The following is a 27,566-nucleotide window of genomic DNA, read 5'->3' on the forward strand; positions in this document are numbered from 1 at the left end:
TACTGGCAAGCCTATTTACTGCTGTATAAGCTGTTACAACAATGTCATATTGATTTGTTTGTATTCGTCTGGTGTCATTTTCAGCTTTCCCTATGTGTGCAGAATGCATAATTATGTAAAGAAGCTATTCAAATGAAGAGGTGCACCAAATGCAATTAAGTACCAAGAAAAATCACCCAAATATCTATCTCAAAGGGTTTAACAAAATATAGTCCCATAATAAAAACATTTAACCAAATATAACTTCATAAAAATATAACAAATTTTTAGCCAAATCAATTTATTTTTAAGTATACATACACAGAACGACTGAAAAATATATGGCGAAAATGTACAGGCAAGTACACACGACTGAAATCAGCAGATTTTGGAATGAAGCCCATGCATGTAAATAGCACCTTGAGGTCATATAGGGCATTGAAGGGTGAATAAATTATTAATCCCAGCATGAATCTTGAGTGGCATACATCCTTATATGAACATGGAGCTCACTGAGACACATTTTATCTATGGGGCTGTGGCCAGAAATGGAGCAGCTGTTTACAAGTACTTGGGTATTGTTCTCTGTTCCTCCTTTGAGTAGATGCTTCATTTTTGTCCACAGCCTCATGAATAAAATACCCGTCGGTGAGCTCAGTGTTCATGTAACTATGCCTTAAGTCAAATTCTGTGCAAATCACAATTTATGCCAGGAGACTGTTTTTACCAACAGCTCAACAGTACCCTGTATCATGCATCATTTCAGCACACACATTCCATTATGAAATCTACTTACTTCAGTCTTTTCTACCATATATTTTTTAATCACCCAGCATATATATAGTACAATTCTAATGTTAATAATCAAAATTTCAATTTTTCAGAAAATCTGGCAATGAAAATTTAGCAAGAATTTTATCTAGTATAAATGTACAAAAAAAAAAAAAAAAAAAAAAACTTTTTGGCAAAAATTACATTACATTTAAAACACATTTTGATTAAAGGAGTTATTTAATTTTATTATTCAAGTTATTTAACATTTCTGCAGAACTCTCTTTTTTATAATATTCATGAATCACAAATTAGCAAATGCGTTTTAAATGGAACTTTACTTACAAAATTTTTTACATAAAGCATTTTTGCCTTCTTACAAAAGAGTCCACCCCTATTGTTTACTCTTCTTTTTTCTTCCCATAATGTTTTCCCTTTGAGAAAACATTTTCTTTCCACATAAATACATTTAAAAATAAAAGTTTTATACTGAATAAATCCTAATTAAATAATTCATAAAGTATAATTTTATTAGCTAAGTGACAAACCAAATTTAATGTAAAAATCAAAAAAGGAAAATGTAAGCAAAACTCGGAAAGACATTTACAATCTTCATAATTAATTAATCCTCGCAAGCCTTGATCCCAAGGTGTGTACATTATCAGATTTCTACTTAATATATACACCATATTCACAAAAGGCTTTCCAAGGTCTTTATTTTCACAACCACTAGTCATAAACATATTCTTTAAATTACAGTGTTTTATAAATGACACAAAGATTTGTTTCAAGATTTTTAAATTTATAAAAATCAATTTTATAAAAATTATGAAATCTAACTTCTTTCTACTTTAACTTTTTACCTTTGATCCCTGTACTTACAATTAGAAAAAATTTATACTTATAAAGCACAAAAAGTTTGTTTCTCACACGACCAAAACTAAGCAAGAATTTTTTTCAAAATTCAGTATATTTCATATTGTTTCCAACCTGCCTTGAGGGGTCAGTTAACAAAAAAGGGGGGGAGAATCATTTGAGGTTGATTTCTCCCCCTTAAATGACATTCAGCAATTTTTTTTCCCTTGATTTCCTAGTGTGCAAAATGGTTTAATTTAAAACTTTGTGACAAGTATAAATGTTTAAGTATTATATTACTTCAGAATCATTACCTAATAATCATACGCAAAATTAATTAGATGCCAAAACATGAATATTTGCATCATTTGAAATATTTCTGTAATTAGAAGTACAGGTATGCAATCAATGGTGGTGAAAATTAAAGATGGGTTAAAAACGCATGCGGACACACTGAGCAGTCAGATTTGTCATGCTTGTTCTCTCAGGTCCCCAGATCTCAATTTGTGTAATTATTGGTTGTGGGGTTACCTGAAATCGCAAGTCTACCGAGATCGTCCAACCTCAATTGGGATTCTAAAAGACAAAATTCGATGGCAATTTCTCACCATACCTACAGGTATGCTGTACAGTGCTGTTCACAACATTGTCTCTCGACTACATGTATTGTTGATGAATGACAGCCAACATGTTGAACATAAGTTACAAAGAACATAGTCTGACTGTTGGGTCACTCTGTATATGAACCTTATTCTGACATTTAATTCTAGAACCCTTCTGTTACTTTTCTACTGTTTCATACACATTTCAAAATACAGCTTTAAAAAGAGCTCATCTGAATTTTGCTAATTATCAGAAATATTTGTAATTTCATTTCGGCCCCCTTTTCAGAAAATAGTTTTGATACACTCTCTACAATATGATCACATTGTGCATTTAATTTTAACTACTAAAACTAATGGTACAAATTCAAACTTTCGTTCTTGCTGTTAATCAAATGTGTACACAGCACAATAAGAAGGTATGTATTAAATCTCTTGATTCTTTCTTCTTAACTAATTATACACATTTACTTTAATTACAAATTTTGTTGTTCATTTTTGTTGGTTGATTTTACATTTCATATATTTTTATTGTACTTTGGCTGCTTTAGGATATCTTTAACAGTACTTTAATATATTTTTGCTACACTTTATTAATCAATTATTAGAATCATTCTAGTGCAGCACAAAGAGACCTTAACTTCAATCTTAATGATTTATTTTGGTCATTTACCTTGCTAAATTTTTTTTTCAAGAGTGAACTGGCAAGGTCAGGTTTCAAGGTTAATGAAATTACACGTATGCTGCCTCCTAATGAGTTAATTCACTCATTGATTTTATTTCCCATCATTATTGCTTTTATTTTTAGTTTTTATAATAAAGGAGATCTGAAGGTGGTTTTTTTTTTTTTTTTTTTTATGACTATGTAATGTTAGAAATTACTCCAACATTTACACATTCAAGGTTTCTAATTATTCCTTTTGTCATATCTTTTGACTATGGTTTGCACCAGATTAGAAAAGAAATACTTTTTAAATTTTTCATATTTACATGTTTTTAAAACATTACTGCTTGTAACCTTGTATAAACTGCTAAATAAACTCCGATGAGGGAAGTGCATATTACTAAATACATCCTTTTATATTGTACAAGCAAAACTTAAGTGGGCATTTACAGCTAACTGTACAACGAAATTAAATATTCTTATACATGAACGTAATCGTATCTTATAACAATACCACCATATTTCAAAGACATTTCTTTAATTTGTATTAGTTTATTCAGTAATTACACCAATACTTTCATTATAAATATTTGATTCCTTTCCTCGAATTTCCTTAATCATCTTGGCTTTCTAAAAAACAATAACTGTTCAACGTGTTTAACATAAAATTAGATTTATCCTGACAGCGCAAAATTAGATGTTTCCTAGCACAGTCCAATACTTTAAACTTTTTCCCCCGTTCGCTAGAAAAATAGTTGTGTTCATTCACTGGGGGCTGCTGGTTCTGCCATTATGGAAAGGGGGGAAAATTTATCAAATTGAGTCGTAATGATGAAGTAATTAGTACTCTTTTGTGGACAGGCAGGGAAACGGTCAGTATTTCCTTTCAGTCCAGTTCCAAAGCTCCAGGCGTTAGAAGGGGGGAGTATTCTAATCACTTTCACACAGATGAATGCAATTTTCCAGGAAACGTAATTTATTATTTTATCTTCAGATGACATGTATGCTACAACTAAAAAATTTTGCCCCCCCCAAAAAAAAGTGTTTCATTTTTATGATTAAAATAATTTTTTACACTTGCACATGGATTATGTACTGAAAAAGAAGCAATCAATGTTAAATATATTAAATATGTCATACTATAGAGAAGTTGGTGATTTAAAATATTTAAATATTTCCTTCAAACAATATATATGTTTTCATTTTAAGTAATATAATTATTCTGATATTGAAGAGCAAATTAAACAGAGTTTATTTATTACAAGCGTCATTTAAAAAGCATTTTCGAATTCCCAAATAAGCGTTATTGCTTTTACACCTCTGGTAAAATTCATTTCTGGAGAAATAAAAATTGGTCACTGCATTTGTGCTGCATTGAATCATTATTGAACAATACGTGCACAACAAAAATTTACCAATGCACAAGGCAAGAATATTTTTCAAATTTTTTTTTCTTCTATGTGAAGTTGCAAATAGCGGTGGTCCCAGGCTTGATCTGCCTTTGTATCAGAGATATAAGATCTTTAATTTTTTTAACCGCTTCATAGTTTTAAGTTCAGGAAAGAAATGCAAAAGTAGAACTTTAGAAATTAAAATCCTTGTTGAGTTGAGTTTTAACGTATTCAATAAAATTATTTTATCACTTAGAGATATTACTTTTACCTTAGCATAGAAGGGAAATAGTTGTTCATTAATTTATATTGCTGCTGCATTGTATCCTTGGACACAAAAATTGCATATTCAGGAACGCATTAAAATTAAAAAAAAATAAATAAATAAATAAAGAAATGATGGCGAAATATTTCTCCAGTTTTTTATGCTGGATTTTCAGAAAGCTAAAATCACCTTAGGTATCAGATTGTTATGCAAAATTTTCAGATCAAGCTTTTTATTGTTGCTTTCTTTTTTAGTAATGAAGCTGAGAATGAAAATTTGTATTAAGGTGATGAGAATTAATAAAGATTCGTAATGAGAATTAATTTCAGAGAACTAAAAAATGGTACAGATCTGAATTCCTGTATACATGCTTAGTATCCTAATATCTTGTTTGATTCCCTCCAAAACACAATTCTCACACAAAAATTAATTACTTTCTTAACACTACATGTGACTCAGTGGTCAAGACAGCTGAATGCTGGTAGTTCGACTTAAGTTCGAGGCCAGGCGATCGGGCTGGCTGCATAGTTGGTTTCCTTGTTTTCTCCCATGTGAAATGTGAATACGAGCCAGTTCCCTTTAAAAGTTCTCCATGAAGGCATCCTTTCCTTAGGTAGGCAGCCTCGTGTGATTTCCCATGTCCAATTAACCTAAACTAACATATCTACTTTATGAACATATTGATACAGATATTATCATATAGATGCAAACATATAACAACTGATAAATTAATAGGTTTTGAAACTTTCTTAAATTTTTAATTATAAAATGTTCTACACTAATTGCTTCAATAAAAATTCGTATTTCATTAGTAGCAGAGTTGAAATTTATTTTGTCATCAAAATTATTCATAAAAGAAAGTTTTTCTAAACATAGTTATTTCACGCTCATAAAGTTAGCTTTCTTATTTCAAATATAATTTTATTTTTATTTGTTGGGTTAAAGAAAAGGTTATCTTAAGCGAAGGGGGTTTTCATAGAGGACGTTCGAAGGAAACTGGCTCACATACCTTTCACATATATGGGAGAACAAGAAAAGTTCATGCAGTCACTCCGTTCATTGGAACTTGAATCCAGGTTGAATTATCAGTGTTAAAGAAATTTTATTCGCTCTGTTAGTTATCATTTAGAACACAACAAACCAAAATTTCACTGAAGTAAACAGTAGTCGTGGAATGTATGCTATTTAGAAATAACATTAAAATTATTTTTCATCACCTGAAACGTTTATATTCACTACACTGCCTTTAAATGCACATTAAAAACTGGAATAAATTGAAAAAAAATATTATGAAAAGAATGAAACAAAGAAAATTTCCTTTATGTTTGGTCATTATTTAAAATTGAACTAAAAAAAGTGATAAATATCAAGTGAAAGATTTAATAGTAGTGCAACAGAAAAAAAAAAAAACTAATTTAAGATCTTAAAACGCAAACTGCGAGAAGTAACAACTTATTCTTTTTATTTTGTCCTCTCAACAAAATATTTCCTGAAAGATACCAAATTCGCAAACAAGCCAAATACAGACAATTTTCCCCTACTCAATAGCAAAGTCCCTCAAAAGAACGCACCCTCCGAGGTGTGGTAAAATAGTCTTCAAGCCTCAAGTGCTAGAATTACTACCCTTGCACCAGCCAGAAACTGTCTCGAGCCGCCAGTTGCTGTGCACTTAGCTCGGGACGTATATGTCCCAGCCCTTAAGAAAAGGTTAACCCCTTGGGTACATTTGACATCTGAGACATGTCATTCACTTTTCCCCCCTAGGAGCGGATGACGTGTCTAAGACGTTAACCAAAAATTAAACTCTTGGGTACATTTAACGTCTGAGAGATGCCATTCACTTGTTTTCCCTAGGAGCGGATGACGAGTCTACGTTATTTGAAGTTAGGCACAATTCTGTTCATTTCATTGTAGCTTGTATCAGTCATAATAGAAGAGGCAATTACAGTATTTCGGGGAACATTATTTGCGATACACTGCCCCATTATGTGAAAAACAAGGAATATATTTTATGATAGTGATAGCGAAAGTGACTTTGAGAAACTTAAAGAAGAATTGTTTAGTGATCCTGAAATTGACAATTACAATGAAATACAAAGCGAAGGTGATGAAGACGCTATTGAACTAGAAAATGATGACAACTGTAATATAATATCAAGGTTTCGAAGACGCACAAGACGTCTATCGAACAGTGATAATGAATCTTCTCGTGACCAGTATCAGAGGAATGGATTTAAGAAGAAGAAAATGTAGCCGATATAAAAAATTTTTCTGAAATATCTGAATTAATCCTTTGAGCCTGCATAGACTACGTGGTAATCCTATGCCTTTAGATGTTTTAAAAGAAGTCTTGAATGAAGATTTTTGGGACACTATAGTAGGAGAGATGAATAGATATGCCAGACAAGGGAAAGAAAAAGAAGGTTGTGTAACCAAAAAAAAAAAAAAAAAAAAAGTGGTTTCCTGTAAGTTCTGATGAAATGAAAGCTTATACTGCATTATGATCTTGATCAAATTCAAGATGCATATGATTACATCTTGATGTCGCAAATGAAGAAGCCAAAAATGCATATGTATTCGTCAAAAAGGTATGCAATAAGTACTCCAATTTTTGCCAGCATTATGGCACGCGATAGGTTTTTTGATATTTCAGGCTTTCTACATTTTATGAATAATGAAAAAGAAAATAAAGATGACAGAATAAGAAAGATTAGAAATATAGTGGATTACCTAAATAATAAATTTTGTTACCTTTATACTCCTGATAGTGAAGTAGCTATTGATGAATGGCAACCAAAAATTATATCCGTTCTACATGCAAATATTTTCTCAAATAAATCCGTACCCAAGGGGTTAAAAGTAAAATCCCTAAATTTCTTTTCAAATGACTCTTTATTTAAGGAATTTATCTGGCAAGACAATCAATGTATCAATGGATATGTTCATGTAGGCTTTGTACTTATGGTACATACATGTGCCTGTGTGTGTACACATACATATATACACATGTACATACATACATAGACTTCTGAATCTGGTCCTGATAACAGAAGAGTACCTTTTTTTTAAAGACTGGCAGTTATTAGCAACTTCCAACTACTTTTCTGAATTAACATCATGAAGGAATTTTAACTCCTACAATACTATATTAAAGCTTACTACACTGCATAAAAAGAAGTATACATTATAGTTTCTATCATTAGAATATAGTCGAAAATATTCCAAATCTCAAAATAAAGGACAAAAGACAGGAATCAGAAGTTAGACATGAAACAGAACACAGAGGAAAGATGTTGCCAGTGTTTTAACCCCTTAACTGCCGTGGAAAACGCACAAGATTCATTTCCCAGTGCCATAGTTTCTCACACAGGTGCACGTAGTTATGCGATGTATTAGGGGGAAAATAAATGCAAGTTTTACTTTCTAAAAACTGTTTACTTTCACAAAATAAAGAATAAAAGAAAAAAATGAATGCACAAAATTTCATGTTTTGAGTAAAAGTATAATAAAAAGATGTAAGTATAATAAAAATGATGTTTTTATAATAAAAAATATCCCTAAAATGAAGTTTTGATCAATTAATTTTTAGACCAGTAATGTATAATATGAGGTTTCAGTGTTGTGAAATCAGTATGCCTAAAAAAACATACATTTCTTCTGAACTGGTTGAATGCCACGATTTTGTTCTTGATTTTTCGTTTGCAAGATGTTGGTTCATATACTTGTCTACAAAAGAGTTAGTTTCAGTAACAATATGAACCACAAGCAGTTCATCAAAAAAGACAAATGGGTTTGAAACATCCATTATATCTTTCTTTATTCCTGGAACCTACTACAAAAAGTAAACGAAAATGGAGGACACAGAATATAAAAAATACGTTTTACTCAAACAACACCAGCCAATACCGCAGTCATTACTTTCACTGCTTTAGACACACCTCTCTCTACAAATTCTCCCCACATCCTTCGCATACTTTGTCAAGGTCATTGTGGTGTTGCATTCCAAAGCTTTGCAAATAATTTTACGGGTAGCAGTGCAAAGCACATGATAGTAGTTTGGAAGGGCATATATATATATATATATGCCCGCGGCAGTTAAGGGGTTAATAAAAGAAATGCCAACATCTATTTTAATGAAACCAATCAAGCACTTAAAGCTGCTGGTATAAAAAAGCTGTTAGAGGAAAAATGATTTTATTATGACATATTAACTCAGACTGCAAAAATGCTCTGATATGCCTTAAAAGAATTCGTAATACAAAATGTCAAGTATGTTTTGTTAATAATGCTAAAGAAGCAGAGATTGAAAATTCTCAGATACTAATACGATTTCCCAAAATTTAAAATTATGCAAGGGAAAAAAAAAAAAAAAAAAAAAACACAGAATTTTAGTGCATAAGCCTAGAACTATTTTTCAGCGTACAAAATGGAAAACAGTACTTCTAAAAATTAGTTTCTGTTAATTGAAACCAAAATGTGATCAATTTGGTAAAGACAGTTTTCCGAATTGCTTCCCTCCCATTTTTTTAAATCTAGACATACAGAAAGGAACAAAAAGAAAAGATATATATATTTAAAAAAAAAAAAAAAAAAAAAAAAAACCACCTATTACTGAGCAAGGAATAAAAGCTAATATGTTTAGGCAAAATTTCTTTGAAATTGCTTTTCTTATGTGAAAACTGTTTCCCAGACATATCTAGATAAAAATTCACTTTGCCTTCAAGTTTAATTAAGTTTTTTGCTAACTTAAATATATAGATTATTGTATAAAAATTTACAGAAAATGCTTCTTGCTTAAACAATGCATATTCATTTTTAGTTAATACAGACACTATATAAGCATCCTAATACAGTATAACAGGAGTTAGACATATGAAGAAGCATGAAGTAAAAATACATACATTTAAAAGCAAATCATTCTCATATGTTCTTACTTAAGACTAAAAAGTTCTATACAGTTATAACAAAAAAGCAAAAACTCACCATACCTGATTTCAAAGGAGTTTCAATGTTTTTTTCTTTGTACTTATGGTAAATAGTTGTTTTACAGTTTTTTCTACAATTTTTTACAGCTTTTGATTTTTCAGTTATCACCTAGTAAAACATAAAAAAAGTTCATATATGAAAACGAGATCACAAACATGATCTATGTACTGCAAATGATGTTTTTTATATGGAACATATATTAATATAACATTCAGTTACAATTACTATACTCATGACTTTATTTTAAATATTAACAATTTACAATAATCATATTAGTTCTTTCTGAATATCCTCCACAAGCCTCAAGTGCTAGAATTACTACCCTAAAAACATGTTTGAGGCAGCACACTATGTTAGTAAAATAGGCAAACTCATAGCATTGCTAAAATGAATTTATGTGAAACCCTGGTATGGTAGCAGAAAAGTGCAAATTTTTACATTCCAAATTTGAAGCTAATTTTTCTGAACAGAGAAGAAACAGAAAAATGTCTTTAAAAAAATATGGTTCAATTTTACAATCAACAAATTAGGCTTTTACTTGAGATAAATTTATCAATTAAATATTACTAAACTCACTACGTTTTAGAGCATGTTATAATAATGTTATGATCATGCCATTTTTGGCCTACAAATATATAATCTTAAAACCTCTACTACTGCCATGAAAACTACTACTACAAAAATTTGTTTGCCTTAACACTGTTCACATAATTAAATTGAATTACAGCTTTATTTATGATCATCATGATAATACAAGTATTATTAACTTCATTATTTTATTAAATTATTATTAATTAATGTTATTTTTTATTTATTATTAATTTATTAAAGTAACTTCACTGTTTATGTCAAAAATTATCTGATCATGTTAATACAACCATTATTAGCTTGACTGTTCATGCAACAAAAGATGATGATGAATTTCTAAAAGTTATATTTTCTAAGCAATATCTACTTCAAATAGAAACATCGAAAACTAATGTATTAAAAAAAACTGGTACTTGTGGAAAATCCCGTCGAACACAAAAGATGGCACCAATCGCGCCAACCCCCCCAAAATTATATTCTTATTTTTCTTTCAAATTTATTATATTATCATTTATTTATATTTAATTTTTCATTAAATCATTTTATATTTCATTAATTGACACTCGCTTCATGGAAGCCTTAACGTTGCAACGCCATTGCTACTCAGTTTTTAAATAAAGCACCATTTCATGGCCACTAACGCATTTTTTTTTAAGGCCAGTAAGATTCCATAACTTTGGAAATATTCAACAGCATGCTCTTCTGTAATAGGCTGGTCCCAAATTAAAATTTTTTTTTTTTCCAAAAATGCGTGATAGAGGGAGGAAAGGAGTCTTTACTCAAGAATAATAACTAACACGTGTAATCAAGGTTACACCAAACCCAGCGTGTTTGAAGAAGACTTTTCCATTTTTTGTGTCTTTTCTTTAATACACGAAAATGGTCGGCGGGATTTTCCATAAGTACCGAAAAGCTTTATTAAAGAATATTTTATCACAGCAAGCATTACCAAATTCTCCAAAACCTTAACTTTCTCTACAGATGCTAGGTACATTAACTCAATCTTTTACATCAAGGGAAAAAAAAAAAAAATAATGCTGCAGATATCAAGACTTAGCATTGTACTTTTAACAGCAAATAATATATTTCTTACTTATTTGTGTTAAAGACTAATTATTCAGCTATGTCTACACTTTAAAAGTAAGTATTTTGTTAAAATGTCTGCTTCATTTTACGAACACACAAATTAAGAAATGATTGATTAACATCCTATTCATCTTTTACAAAGAAATAGTTTTGGTTCATGTGCCTAGAACCACTACTTTTTTTAAAATCCAATCTATTGATGCTTGACAGTCTGTTCTAATTTCTATTGGTTTATCAATTAGATCATCTTGTCTAAATTCTTCAAGTAAATAGCTGTACTATTTAATTTCACATGCCCATTCAAAATGCCACGAGTTTAGCTTCCACTGCAGACAGAGCAACTATTCTTCATTGCACTTCCAATTTACGAAATTTTTACCTAATTAAAAAAAATAATCCTCAAAATGATTTTCCACCTTTAGCGGTACACTGACTTGCATCTCAACTAGCATTTAATTTTCCATTGTCTAAAGTATGTATTAAACATGTATTTTATGTTCTTTAAATGTATCTAAATAGCCTTTTCATTGCTTTTCAGTGTCTTTCGCTGAGATGTTAATTATACTGCCAAATTACTTAACAGCTAAGCCTGACCTTGTGCCTGTTGCTAAGCACATCACTGAACCTTCTTGATATTTTGTTTTCTGGAAGAGAAAAAGCTCTATCATCAAGATTTTCACCCAATATTCCTGAAGTCTTGAGAGGTTTACATTCGTTCATTTCTAAGTTTTTTAAAAATTTAGTTACATAGTTTTCTTGACAGAGAATAAGTTTTCTACAGTCTTGTCTGATGTCAATTCTTAAAGATTTGTATGTTTTAGTGACTTCTCATAAAGCAAATGATTTAGAAAGTTGAGGGTTGAAGTCCTCTATTTCAGAATTTGAATTTTTAATAATCATTAAGTCATCCACATATATTGCTACAATAACATAATTGAGCTTATCTTTATAAATATAAATGCCAGGATCTGATTTTAATCTCATCAAATTCTTCATATCGGCATCTTTCTGATTGGGGAAATCCATATGCACTTTTTTAACAAATTATAATTCACTGGGATCAGAGCTAAATCCAGGTTATTGTCCCATGTAAATTGGTTTATACAAATATCCATGTAAATACAGTGAAACCTTGAGATATGAGTTAAATTCGCTCCAGCATTGAACTCGTATAGTGAATTTCTTGTATCTAGAAACAAACTTCTTCCATTAAAAATAACGGGAATCCAGTTAATCCGTTCCACATCCCCAAAAATATCAACATAAAAATCAATTTTTCTAATAAATAACACTGGTAAATAATATAACTGTAGTTTACCTTTATGATAGCTTCCAATGCCAACCTTTTAGCTGTTTCTCATTAATCCACACCAACAACAGCTTTTCAAAAATCTAGGAGTTTTGTATGGTGCTTGGAAGTAACAGTAACTCCTTTGACTACATCAAGTTTCTTCCTGCTTCTTTAGAACAGTGCAAATCGTTGATGTCGAAAGGCCATATGTCTTCACCAATTCCGTCACTCTTACATCACGTTTGTTTATATACGATTTTTTTCCTTAATTTCAATGGCCACAGCTTCCCTATTTTTCTTTGCAGCACTATCTGAGACAACAATCTTCTTGGGAGGCATCGTGAAATAATTATTTTCACATTAAATGTAATAAATGACTCACAAGCACACAAACACGTTGATCAAAGAACACTGAGAGGTCTGACGAGGGGGTTCCCCTAATTCAGCCGGATCGGAAAATGGCATCACGCATACAAACAGCCTGGCTCATTGCTCGTTACTCAAGTCAATGCTCTTATTTAGAGACAAATGTTTTGCTCATACTTTCCTCGTATCTTGAATTTCTCATATATAGTAAAGGTTGCAAGTTTCATTACTGGGCTAAATCCATTTTCATAGTTGATTCCTTTTCTTTGGTTAAATCCAGTGGCTACTAGTCTTACTTTGTAAACTGTATCTAAATTATCCCTTTCCTCCTTTTTTGTGAATATCCAATGGTTTTTAATAACCTTCTAATCAATGTGTCTTTGAACTAATTTTCAAACTTCATTAGGCTCCACTGAACTCAGTTCTATCATTGCACGTAGCCAAGACTGACTTTCAGCCAATTCCACAGCTTCATGGTATGTCTTAGGTAATTCTTCATTTGTACTGTATACTACATAATCTTTTGATTTTTCTGTTCACTTTGCCATTCTCGTTGGTCTCTTCTGTATAGAATTTTCATGACTATTATTTACAGGTTCTTCAATTACTTAAAAGTATTGACATTTCAAGTGAACTGTTTTCGTTTTGTTCATCATTTCCTCAGATTTTTAATCTGTTATATTATCTTAGCTCTGATGGTTTTTCCAGAATTGTTTTCACTGCCATTAGTTTGTTCCTAGGAGAAAATAAATTCTTCTACTATTTGATTTTTATTGAATTTTAAATTATTTCCTTTCAGTAAAGTTTATCTGAGTTTCTGCTTATTAAATTTTCCAACTCTTACGTTTCGAATTTTATTTAGTTCAGGAATATAAATTTTATGCTTTTCTATTAATGCTATAACCTATCATAATTCCCATTTGAGCTTTTAAATACATTGTCCCACCTTTTCTCATCTTATGTGAACATATGCTTCACATACAAATTTTTTACAATACGTAATGTTAAGGCTGCATCACAGATATAGTTCACAAGGTGTAAATGTTATGTCATTTTTGTGACTCCTGTTATTCACAATGTACAGGTATTTTAACACTTTCACTCTAAAACTCTTATCAATAATTTTGCATCAATTAACACAGTTCTAGCAGTTTTGATTATAGTACACTTAAAATGTTCAGTTTTTTTCATTACTGTCTGGAAAATAAGGTTGTATGTTGATATTTAAATCCCATTTTTCCGAAAAATTCTTTTATACTTTTAGCTCAGATGAATTTATTCCCCTTATTAGTATGGATACTCTTTAGTTTCTTTTCCATTTTTCATGAATGATATGTTTAATGAAAGATTTGACAGTTCCACTCATTTTCTCAACTGTAATCATCTACTACTTTTAGAAAGTAACAATTTCCATTTATTCACTTCTCGACAAGTCCAACTAAATCTATACACCATAATTCTAAAATATCTTCAGATAACTTGAATTTCACACTTCTATAAGAAGTTCAGGTCATCTTCCTTAATTTGCAAAGTTTACAATTGTTTTTGTAAATTTTTACATTTTCTAATCCAATGACTGATGAGTTTTTAGTCTCTGATGCCATAGTATAATCATCAGTAGTACTAATTTCAGCTTCTTCTATTGTGTTTCCTTCAAGTTAAAATTTATTTCCATTTCTGCTAACTATATATAGAATGTATCTATGCTTATTGATCACTTCTGCTTTAGTTTTGGTAAAAAATATTTTTAAATCATGATCTACAATTTTTGGTACTGAAAATACATTTGCACTTAAAGTCGGTACTTGCAGAGCATTATCTTCTCAAAATATTCTTATTTCTATCAGTTTACACATTAACGTTACTAATAGCAATTGATTTGATCATAGCTTTTTTTTCAGCTGTCAATATTTGTTGTTCTTCATCCTTAAAACTGGTAAATATTTTTTACTTCTTACCGTGTAAGATGTGGCTCCTAGATCTATAATCCATTTAATTTTTCAACTGTTTTCTTCTTCTATTTCATTTACTTCATCACTTCTATTTTGATTTAAGATGAAGTTCCTTCTATTTTCTCAGAATTATTTCTTCATACACACATGCAGCTGATTCATAATCTCTTTCCTTACTTGACATTCTAGAGGTTTTATTTATTAAATATTTCAGCCTAATTTTCCACACAACTAAAACATTCATATTATTATTAAGACAATCTTTTATTAAATGTCCCAATTTTCCACAGTTAAAGCATCCTCCTTCATGATCTTTTGATTTTGTCCAGCTTTCTTTTGCTAATGTTTCTTTTAATGCTTGTCTCTGCTGTCTAATTATTTTGATATCAAATTCAAGTTCATTCCAAAGCCCTTCTAATATAAACTAAATTAATTCTTTATCTTTTATTTCATCAACCAATTGAATGCTTTTTAAAATTTTTGCTCTTCTCATGTAATCATCTATAGATTCATCTTGCTTCATTTCAGTTGAGCTAATTCTACATTTGATTTGAATATTTTCTGTTTTTGCCAGCATTTCATTTTTTATTTTCTCCCATAGCTTCTTTGCATTCGCATATTGTAATGCTTTTTATATTGTGAGACTATCATAGTTTGATTCATAATATTTCTTGCAATTACATTATTATCACCTCATATCTTCTAAGTTTTCAATTCACTTTCATAATTAACATTGCCCCTTTTATTATGGTTTCGTGGTGCATAGCAGTTTTTATGACACTCCTCCGTATTTTCAGACTTCTTAATTCACTTTCGATTCTATTCACCTATACAAAGTAATTATCATCAGTTAATTTTTCTATGCAAGTCAAATTTATCATATTATATGCCTTGTATTTCTTCTGTCTAATTTATATTCACAAGATTTTGTTCACAATTCAGATTTACCTCTCAAAAAGAATCGGTGGTATTATTAAGCCTAAATGACATCAATATTCTATATAAAAAATAATAAGACTAAGTGTGTAACTTGAAAACCGAGTGGAGTTAGCAACAACTGTTTTGGTGATGTCATGCCACACACCTCCTCTATACATGCAGTAAGTTTTAACTTAATCGACCACACCAGTGAGTAGTACTGCGTCATTGAGTGAACAAAAGTAACTGCATTCTGACGGAAAAATATCTAATGTAAAACCCGAACAGCGAATCAACATCAAGTTTCCTGTGAAACTTAAGAAAGCAGCCATGTAGGACATTTTAAATGTTAACCGATGCTTATGGAGATGAAACTTTATCTCATGCACGTGTTTGAATGGCATAAGCGGTTTTCACGGGGGGAAGGGACAGTGTGGAAGATGATGAACGTGCTGGGCGCCACTTTGGGCTCTCAGAACAATCATCATGATTGAATGGGTCCCCAGTGGCCAGACTGTTAATAAACACTACTACATTGAAAAGACTTTGTAAAAAAAATTAGGGAAAAAAGGGCCACAGTTGTGGAGTGATGGATGGCTGTTGCAACTGGACAATGCACCTGCTCACACAGCCCTATCTGTAAAGCAGTTTCTGACCAGGAAAAACATTACTGTGATGGGGCATCCTCCTTATTCACCTGATTTGGCTCCATGCGACTTTTTTTTTTTTTATTTTCTAAAGTTAAATCTTACTTAAAGGGAACCATTTTACCTCAGCTGAAGAGGTTCAGGCAAAAATGGAGAATCTCCAGAAGGGCCTTCCAAAAACCTCTTTTCAGAAGGTTACCAGCAATGGCAGCACCGAATGCAGAAGTGCATGAATGCTGAAGGGAACTACTTTGAAGGTGATAATGTCACGGAGAAATGATTCTGTAAGTACAATGATTTATTGGACCAGTCTCTTTTTTGTGTGTCACACTTTGTATAATCTTAAAACCACTATTATTGCTATGTTAACACCAACAAAAGACATGCTGGAGCAAGCATTGCAAAAATCTGATTGTTTTGACACCTTTCGTGTAACTAAAGGAAATTATGTAGAATATTAATGCCTAAAACCTGAAAAGCTTTCTGTTCACACATAACTTGCAAGAGTAATGGTAAATTTTGAATACCCAATTCATCAGTCATTCCGAATAATCAGTATTAAGCAAACTCCTGTCTTCATTCCTAAAGTTCAAAATGACAAAATACAATATTTTTATAAGTATATTCAGCTTACTTTCATAGTTTTTGAATTCAATTTATTTGAACTCCTTGTTATTCTGTTTTTCTTCATTGAGAAGAGCTAGAATTAATAAAAATAGATATATTTATATTTTGAAGAAAATTCTCTAATAAAATTACATAATGAAGAAATATATTACAACAGCCAAAACATACATAAATCAGGAATGTCCCCCAAATAATAAATTGAAATTATAAATCTCTGACTAAATCAGTGTCATCTCCATTAACATAATTAAAAAAATAGATCTATACATCAATACAGAGAAAAACACTAGGTATATCACTCCCATCAACAGATAGATACAGAAAAACATCAAATCTTCCAATACTAACTGAAAGATTAAAACTAAATAATTTAGAAAGATAAAATCATAACATCTCAGAAAATGCAGTATTTGACAAAGTATAGAGTGTCCATAATTAATGTTTTCTGCACAATTGTAACTATTGATCAGAAATGTGTAAAATTTCATGTATGACATAATAAAAGAATGAGAAAGACAGAGAAAAACTAAATGTCATCACTAAAGGGTATATTGCTGTGAAGCACTTTGTAGTGTAAATGTTTTCAATACCATACAGCAGCTATTATGAATTAGGTAATAAAAGTCAAAATTTATGCTTCCTGATGCCCACATTCGGGTAGCAGACTACGTTATTCAAAATTTGATGGCTTTAGGTACCATTGTTTTTTTCACAATGTGAGACACATACATATATTCATGCAGATTCTTCATTATTTAATTTTTTAAATATAATACAAGGCAATTATATTTGGCGGCAACAAATGGAAAAGTGATTCAACACAAAATGCAGTTTTGAGACCAAGAGCCCTTCTGGAATAACTCTTCTTTCGACTAAATATAAATGGCAAAATTTTTAGAATTTAGGGGAGGGACTGGGCAGCAGAATTTAAGGTCAGCAAAACTTTCAGAATTTAGCGAGGTACTGGACAGTGCTGCCCAACAGGCATACCTGCCAACCTCTAGATAAAAATTCAGATTTCTCCCCCAAATTCAGAAGATTTCTCCAAAATTCAGAAGAACACGAAGAATTAATATCATGCTCTGATATTAAAAAAATAACAATTTATACAAATAGAAAAAAGAAAATTGTACTTACATTAGTAAATCTCAATTAAGTAGTAACTAAAAAATTTATTAGGAAACATAAAACAAGAACTTAATGTTACACAAAAAAATTATTGCAATGAATTTAGAGTGCATTTTTTGGCTTTAGCCAAAAATTCTTTGGAAAATTTCCTGTCATAACAATTAGTTTCCTCATAACGTTTAGCAATTAAAATGTTTTCTAGAGTTTTTGGTGAAATTGAAGAAAAAACATAGTTTTGTTTTTCTTCACAACACTGAAGACTCTCTCGCACTCAGCATTACTGTGTGGAATTACGAGAATAGCACATAAAACTCTTGCTAGTCTATCATATTTTGGTGTTCCATCAGCTCTTTTTATTCTTTTTAAGGTACCAACGAGGACATCAAGTCTATCTTCTCCAGAACTGGCAAAGTCTTCAAACTGTGCAGCAGAAAATTGATTCTGTAGTTCATCTAAAGCATCATTATGGCATTCATTTTCTTTAATTGTTAACAAAAAAGGAAATTTATCAATAAAAAACGAATCTTTTCAAAAGATGAATTTTCAATTTGTTTCAAATTTGCCACTTCAGCATTTAAAAGAACTTCATTTTGCAAAGGAAACTTCCTTACAATGTAATCACAGGCTGAGGAAAAGTACTTTCTAACACATTGAAAAAATTCTTTTTTCTCATGATCTTTCAAAGAATTTACAAGTTCCCTGGTTTGATTTCCAATTATAAGATCATTGTCATCCTTTTGATTTGCCAAACTATTATAGGCAAAACGAATCAACACACTGTTTTTCACAACGGACGGTTTTACAAACTTAGTATAAAGTTCTTTCAAAAGATCTTTAAGAATTTGGATAAGCAGGGGAGATTTGGGCGAAGCTGATTGTAGAAGGGTATTTACACTTTCAAAAATCTTAATGGTACTTAACACAAAACTACAATATGCTTTGTTCAAATCCGAAGAAAGAAGATAGAAAATCCTTTCCTCCCGGCTAATAGAAGACTGTTTCTTCTTTCCTTCAACTTCTTTAACAAAGTTGACCTTTGAGAAGTCTTCTAGGGTTTGATTCTGTGTGTTGGCTTTTCCCTTTTAAAGCATTTTGATTAGAAGCGAAATTGGTTTTCGGAATCTTATATGCCGACAAATTTGATGGTATCTGTGGTTTCGTTTTGGTCTCTTCATGGAAATATTTTAGCAATGCATCCCACTGTTCAATAACCTTCCTAGCTCTCTACCTAAGGATAACCATCTCGTGCATACATGTTTCAGAATTTTTCTTGTTTCACCAGAGCACAGTTCTTGGAAATTCTTAAGGTTTTCTTTCCTTTTTACACTTTTTTCCAGATAGAAAAACACATCAATCAGAAGCTGGTCAATATTTAATGGTAAAGCAGCTGCAGCTTTTTCTGCTGCCAAATTAATTAAGTGGCATGGGCATCCAATAACAATTAATTCATTTTGTTCTTTTTTGAGGAAAGAGGCTACACCCTTTTTGTCACCCACCATGACATGAGCATTATCTGCACCAAATGAAATGCAGTTTGATATTGGGATGTTAAGTTGTTTCAACTCATTAATTACCAAGGAGGCAATATTTTCCCCTGTAGCATCTCCATTTAACAATGGAAGACGCAAAAGATGAGTTTTCATTTCATCAGAAACATCACAGAAATATGTGACAACGATGGGGGTAAAGCTTCCAATCGCTGTCATTGCTGCCATCGACTGACACCGAAAATGCTGAATTCTGGAGTGCAGCTATTGTTTTACTTTGTGCATTGCAAGCAATTTCGTTCACAATAGAAGATGTTTTCTTGCGAGCACAGGCATATTTCTGAGCAATCATGGAGTCGGGAAACATCCGTCTGAAAAGTTGACCGGCGTGATCGGCAGTGCTTAGCGGCACGTTGTCTTCGATGAGGAATGCAGTAAACAAACACTCTGCCAAAATGACATCGGCATCCAAATTTGTAGCCAAATTTGAAAAAAAATCATCCACTTTCTTTGACGTTGTCGAAGCCGAAGCATTAACTTCATGCTTTTTAGACTTAACATGCTTCACAATGTCGCTTCTTCCACCAAGACTTATTATGAAGTCACACACGCACACGTTACAAAATGCATAGTTATTTCCTTTGAGGGATTCTTTAATTGTTGGAAATTCGGCTTTGTAGGCAGGCCGAAAATATTGAGAGTACGGTTTTTTTGAACTCATTTCGTAACAACGACGTATTAAGAAAATTCCTAGCACGTGCAAACAAACAAAAAAAAAAAAAAAAAACAGAATGCGACAATCCACGCTTGCTGAGTAATTCCCTTGCTGCTGAAGCGAACGCGAAAAAAATAATCTGGCGTCCACAAAGAAAAGTGTGGGAGAAACAAGTTCAGCGCATTGGATTGGCTGGTTAAGCGGCAAGTTGGGAGAAACCGCAGGTTACTGGATTCGAAGGAGTCGGTAGATGGCGGTAAAACACGATGCAATTGGAAAAAATCGCTGAATTGGCGAAAAATTCTAAAATTTTGACAAAAATCACTAAAAACACTTGAAAAAGGAAAAAAATCGTAAAAAATGGATTACGATCGTAAAATCGTAAAAACAAACGCATTTTCATAAAAATTAGGAAAAATTCGTAAAAGTTGGCAGGTATGAACTGGTATAATGGTTAGCACTGCAAACTGACGTGCCGAAGGGCCCGCGTTTGAATCTCAAAGAAGGCATGGATGTTTGTAAATGTATCTAAATATGCAGCGAGCCGAAAGTCCTCTTGAGAGGTTTGGTGGTGGGGAAAGAGGGATGGGGGACCCTCTGACCCGTTTCCCCGGGTTGCTCTCCATCAGAATTGGGGGTAGAACTCAGCTAAATTGTACTGTCATTTGTATGGTGCTCAAGGCTGTTGCCAAGAAATTTCATGGGCTTGGGCTGACTATAGGAGAGACAAGTGAGCATTAGCAACAACTGGTCAGTAGAATTTAGGACCCTCCTCCATAGGGCACAGGATGCCAAAGTGGGAAGTGCTGTCCCTGCTCCCCACAACCACTTGACGGTAAAAAATGTGATCCTGGCCAATGCCAATACACCATTAATCAATGTATTGTCATGTGGCCACCACAAATCTCCCTCGCCAGCAGATGTTTGAAAATGACATGAAAGAATCTCGGTTCAGAGAAAAATCGCATTTACAGCACACTTGCTTACTCTGTTGAGTATTATATTCACTACTCCTAGATTTAATAAATGTAGGGGGAATTTTTTATTGGGTTTTTATTGGGTAGAGGTCTGGATAGCAGATCATACCAGATACTGGCTGTCCATATTATGGTCTTCATACTGTATAATATCTGAAAATATTAGTGGAAAAATTGTATTCAATGAGGTTGACACTTATAATTTTCAAATTTGAGTTTTGTGTGTTAAATTCTTTTATCAAAATATCAATTCAGCACAAGCTGCTTTTTGGACATTTTGGACTCTGAAAAGATCCAGTCATTGCTAAAGGATTCCAAAAAATGATAATAAAATTTGAAGCAACATGATCATTGTTTGTCCTGGAAGAGAAAGAAAACCTATTTTTATAGAGGTAGTAGAGGATGCTGTTGTTCAAATGAAAAAGGGCAAAGCTTCAAACTTTAAAGCAGCTCTAATGTTTGCCATGTAGCACAGGTGTTGGATATGCCCTGTTCAACTGTCTATAAGATCCTACAGAATATCCTTCAATAGTTATTTGTACGAACTTTCACTTGAGCAACAGCAGCTACTATATGATTTTGGTGCAGGACTCCAGTTCTCATTATAGTACACATTTTCATTTGGCCAATTTAATGAATATTCACATCTGCTGAATCAGGGATGGATCACATTATATACTAGATATTCTGTTGCATTCTCCAAAAGTGACGGATTGATGTGAATTTACTGAATCATTTATTCCAACATCATGCTTCTTTGCAGAGTTAACTCCAACAGACCCAGTAATATGTTGGATCACTGAGCAGCTATATGCAATGCTGACAGAGAACATCATTGTTTCGACTCTGTGAGCACCTCAGTGCCTTACACGTAGTCTTCATGCAAGATGGAGCTGCTCCATACATTGCACAATGAGCTATGAATGTTCTCAAAAGATACTTTACAAAAGAGCAGGTCAAAAGCCAACATATTTGCCACATGTAGCCTTCCCAATTTGCATACCTGAAACCCATGCAATTTATTTTGGGGAAATTTGTAACATCTGATCAACAAGCCTATTATCCAATTTTAAAGACTTAAAAAGATAGTGGAACATGCCATCTTGCAATTTCAGTTGATGGCCACTATGTTAAGCCTGTTTTGCTATAATCAAAATTGTATAAGGTCGAATTCGCAGCTAAATGTTAAGTAAATGGCAATATTTGGAACTAATTTGGTTTTTGGCTAAATGTCTTTCCAATCTCTTTATTGCACCATATACAAAGCTTTACACTTTTATGATGCACAGTTACAACTGCAGACAGCTCTGAATAAGGGAACTTATTATTAAATTATGAACATCCTGTACATCAGAACAAAACTCATGCCTATCAAAAATTACATATGAGGACAGTTGAAAAAATAAAGTAATAGATCTAAGGGGCTTGATAATCTGCCTGATGTCAAATTACTTGAGCTTTCTGTTTAAGTAAAAAGCTAAGAAGCTGCTTTATAACTCTGGATAATTCAATTAATACAACATCTATCTTTAAATCAGGAGTTCTAAGATCACAAAATTCATAGATTTTCAACTTAACAACATTAATTTTAATTTAAGTATTTTTAACTTAACAATACTTTTAGATTATGATAAGTAACTAGATACAACTGATTTCCCATAAGCCAAGAGTCCAGCTGTAAATAAAAATCTTGTAAAAAAGAAATCACTGATACTCAAAACTGCAGTACCCTTTAAAACTGTTCTTAATCATGTATTACACCATACCTATCATATTTGCTACCTTGAATGCATTTACTCTTCTCAGAATATTTTTTACAACATATGTCTCAAGCTGGGACTATAAACTCCAGAGATATATTTTAACAAAAATTGCCCATGTAAAAAGAGAGCGGGAGAAAACAGATTTAACCAAAAATAGGTGAAATTTTTTTCTCTAGGTCAAAACTGAACCTAGCCATATGGAGGGGGATAATTTTATATTACAGCAGCCCCCCATAAAAGAAAATCACCAAGCACAAATTGCATGGCATGACAACGTACCAAACAGAAAACACGTGAAAATAACAAAAACATGACAGAAAAAAGTAAAAGGTAATGAAATTACTTATATTTATTTATTACACACAGTTTGTCACTAATACAAATTTTTTCATGGAGTTTCAGCAATTGCTGCTAATATGGTTTCTTTTTACTATGAATTGATAACATATAAACTCTACTAGGTCCAACTTAAGATGATACAGCATTTTCTCAAGAAAAAGGCATTTTACCTCATAATGGAATGTGTGAAAATGATCATGAAATGCATCTATATACATTTAAGATGAAATAATTTGGAGATGTAATGTTAAATTCCAGGAGGAAAAAAGCATTTGTGTGTGAAATTGGTTCTACGACTCCCTGCTATCATTTTTTTAAAGTGTTACAGTTTAATTAAGACACAATAACACGCCGAATAAATACTAATTCCGAAGTCAAAAAAAAAAAAAAAAAGCATTATATTTTCAAAATTTTCGCAGGACTAGTTTCGATGGTTTTTACCGAACCACCATCCTCAGCTGCAAAACCGCAAATGCTAAATATTTAGTTTCTAGATTTCCAACTCTATTAGACAATAACATTTACACCATAAAAAATTCAATAGAGTTTGTAAAAAAGGTTAAAAACATTTCTCCCAGAAATTTACTCATGGTTTCTTTTGATGTAAGATCATTATTCACCAATGTTCCAGTGGAGGGTGCATTAAGATGTCTAGAAACCAGACTTCGCAAATTTCATTTCTCTTGCATCGAAATTGATGAGCTAATTTCTCTCACTCAACTCCGTTTGAAACAAACACATTTTGTTTTCCAAAATAAATATTACAAGCAAACTGAGGGATTAGCCATGGGAAGCCCCCTCAGTCCCATCCTGGCTGATATCTACATGCATAATTATGAATCATAATGGTTTGAAACTTTAAATTTCCCGGCATGGTTCCGCTAGGTAGACGATACTTTTACCCTGTTTGAAGGTAACAAGGATGATTTAAATAAAGTTCTTTCAACAATGAATTCTATTGATCCTGCTATTCAGTTCACTTTTGAACTTGAGACTTGCAATTCTCTTCCGTTTCTCGACATTCTGGTCACACGTAACACATCCAACTTCAGTACTACGGTTTACCGTAAACCTTCATCGGTTTGCCTTCCACCACACTTTAAATCATGTCATCAGACTAAACAAAAGTTAGCTTCATTTTATTCCTATGTTTTCCGTGCTCTTCAAGTTTGCTCCTCCAAACTATCCCTTGATGAAGAACTAAATTATTTAAAAGCAATAGCTATTGACAGGGGCTTTTCACCCAACATTATTAATCAAGCAATTAAAAAATTCTCATCTCAACACACTAAAAGGCACATTCTTGTTTTAGGAGATTATAAAAATTCTGTTGTCATTCCCTTCTTTCCATCAATTAGCTATAAAGTTGCACATATTTTGCGGAAATTTTACTTTCGGGTTGTGTTATCTCCCATCAATAAAATTCCGAGTTCCATACTCAAGGACCCCATTCCGGATATGAATTCCCGGCGTATTTATAGGATTCCTTGCCAGTGTGGTTTAATTTACATTGGCCAAACTAAGAGAGCCTTAAAATTTCACGTCAAGGAACATGAGGCATATGTTAGAAAAAAGGAAACACAGAAGTCTTCTGTTGCTCAACATTGTTGGTCTGAAAATCACACTTTCAATTTTTCTGCAGCCAAAATTATTCAAAAAGCATCTTCCATTGGAGAATTGGATTTTCTAGAGGCATTTCACATTCAAAAAAATCTCTATTCTAGTTAACGATTCTAATTCCAATCCGCCTTTGACTTCGGCCTTTAAAGAAATTATGTTTTAGTTCTGGTTTCATCAACAGATGGCGCCACTTGCTTATTCCTGTCCAGACTTTCTTATCTTATCTAGTCATTATTTCCTATGTTGTTCATTTGCGATTTTGCAGCTGAGGATGGTGGTTTGGTAAAAACCATCAAAACTAGTCCTGCGAAAATTTTGAAAATATAACGCTGATTTTTGTTGTTTGACTTCTGAATTAGTGTTACAGTTTATTTAATTTTAGGGCATTTTAAATACTTGTTTATTAAATGGTATAAAGAAGCAGTTTAAAAATATGCAAAATTATTTTGGACTGGAATAGGTATGCAGGTACTTTCTGATTACCTGCCAACTCTGAAAGAAATCCACCAGGCAACATAGTATGTTGCCAAGACAGGCAATCCACAGTGTCATGATAAGTTATTTATTTGGCAACCCAGAAATGCATGTGCGTGTCTATAGCAGACTCTGAATTTTCAAATTTGATGGCCCCCCTTTTTTTGTCAGTGATGAATTTGCACTTCTCCCTTCTAAGGAATTATGATGGAACTGTGGAATTTGCTGGCTGATGAAAAAGAAAACACTGCATTTCTTCAGAAATATAGAATTTTGTCCACCAGCACAGAATGCAAAAATTTGCACTCTATGAAGTAATAATTTGTGAATGATTGAATTTGTGCATCGAATCTGCGATTTGGGCAATTTTCAGATTTTTGTTTAAGCAAAAACAGATTGCTGTGTACACGGAAAAGAAAAAGGATGTGCAATGCCACACTTTTACAATTCCAAGATTTCTTTAAAGTAAAAACGATTCCTGCATACACGTAGAAACAACAGTGTGGGCAGTGCAAAGTTTCTGAAATTCTTTGATTTTTTTAAAGCTAAAACAGACAGCTGTGTGTTTGGGAAAAGAATAAAAAAAAGTTTTTTTATGGATGTTTCTTCATTTCATTTTTTATTTTGCACTTGGTTGCTGTTTTATATAAGTTTTAGTGCACCACCGTTCTTGAAAGTAACTACTGTTTTTCACATCTTACGTTGGTGAAAAATTCGCATCGACAAATGAGGCTTTTTGGGAGGGCTGAATGGATAATCAGAAAGTAAAGTTATGAAACCAGTGTGAAGAGTTTAGAAGAGCTGGTTTTTAGTCAATCATTTTGGGGAATTAATCATGAATGTGACAACTTTCTGTTACAGTGCTACCGTATATACCCGCGTATAAGTCAATCCCCCCACTTCGACATAAAAAATTCGTAGAAAATAAAAAACCCGCGTATAAGTCGACCCCCCACTTCCGAAATCGATCGAAAAACTTAGAAAAATATTTTTTAAGTACTACATTTTTTCAAAATCATCAAAGAAAAAAAAGTAAATACACGATAAAAAATACCTTGGTAAATAAACAAAATCAAAATCTTTCAACGTCCGATTCATGGTCAGATTCGCCAAGCATTTCATAGAACTCTTCTGTCATCATACATATTTTAAGTCTCGAACTCTGTATTGTTACAATCACTACTAGACGTGTATGCCTGTTAACAAAAGTATTCCAAGAATGAACAATAACTGTTATAAAGACTTATACGTACGTAAAAACTATCTGCATTTCTCTTTTCTTGGCGTGTTGGCGAAACATTTTTATTGCTCGATATTGATCGGTTGTTCGGGGGCCGAAAATTCTTTGATTTAATCGAAACTTACTCTAGTTAAAGTATGAAACTCTGTGATTAGTTCGTCACATAATTTAAGTCATGAAATTATTTCAAGTAAGTGACTTATTTGATAAGTCATCCAATTTGAGTGCGGGAAGAAAACAACTGCATTATATAAAGAAATTTTTGAACTTCCGATTCTTTTAATTTTTTATGGCCCCGCGTATAATTCGGTCCCCCCACTCTGAAGTCTTTTTTTTGTCCAAAATATCTCGACTTATACGTGGGTATATACGGTAACTATAACAGAAAAGCAGTATTTTCCCTCTCTCCTGAAGAACAGGAATGATTATACTATGTGAATCATCTCTGAGATTACAGAATTTTATTTAAAATCTATATCAATATAACATGTTTTCCGGTTTTAACATGCACCAGTGGATAACACGGATCTACAAATTCTTTAGGTATATTTGCCATATAGCGAACACCCAATTTTTCATGAAGAAACCTAAAAGATACATGTGCAATGCTTATTATCTTTTTAAGTAACTTATTCAAAGATTTGTCCTAGCCTTTTGAACAATGGTACACCGAAGTAACAAGCGATAAGGGAACACGATGTGTGTGGGTTAAATTCTTGAAGGAGTAAATATTCCTGCAAAGAGGGTTGATTGTATTTAATGCAGCTGTCTAAAACAATCCTAGTGTAAGGTTTCGAGGAAAGGGGAATACAATTTGCAGTAAGAGTGCACTTCC

General features: G+C 32.3%; 1 protein-coding gene across 7 annotated transcripts in view; it reads right to left on the reverse strand.

The window, feature by feature from the left end:
- The window catches only part of LOC118200940 (CTD small phosphatase-like protein 2-A), a 169,980-nt gene that overhangs the window by 85,534 nt on the left and 56,880 nt on the right, over positions 1 to 27,566 (reverse strand). For 6 of the 7 annotated variants that reach the window (XM_085809442.1, XM_085809440.1, XM_085809444.1 and 3 more), the window contains 2 exons: positions 16,996 to 17,061; positions 9,516 to 9,621 (listed from right to left, as the gene is read on the reverse strand). In XM_085809442.1, coding sequence (XP_085665568.1) covers positions 9,516 to 9,621; positions 16,996 to 17,061 — 172 coding nt within the window. The remainder of the gene's footprint in view (positions 1 to 9,515; positions 9,622 to 16,995; positions 17,062 to 27,566) is intronic. The other variant, XM_085809441.1, reaches the window with a different exon arrangement.

This window comes from Stegodyphus dumicola, chromosome X2, assembly GCF_044657685.1.
Source record: "Stegodyphus dumicola isolate Sdum_Otavi_A_Nest chromosome X2, ASM4465768v1".
NCBI lineage: Eukaryota > Metazoa > Arthropoda > Arachnida > Araneae > Eresidae > Stegodyphus > Stegodyphus dumicola.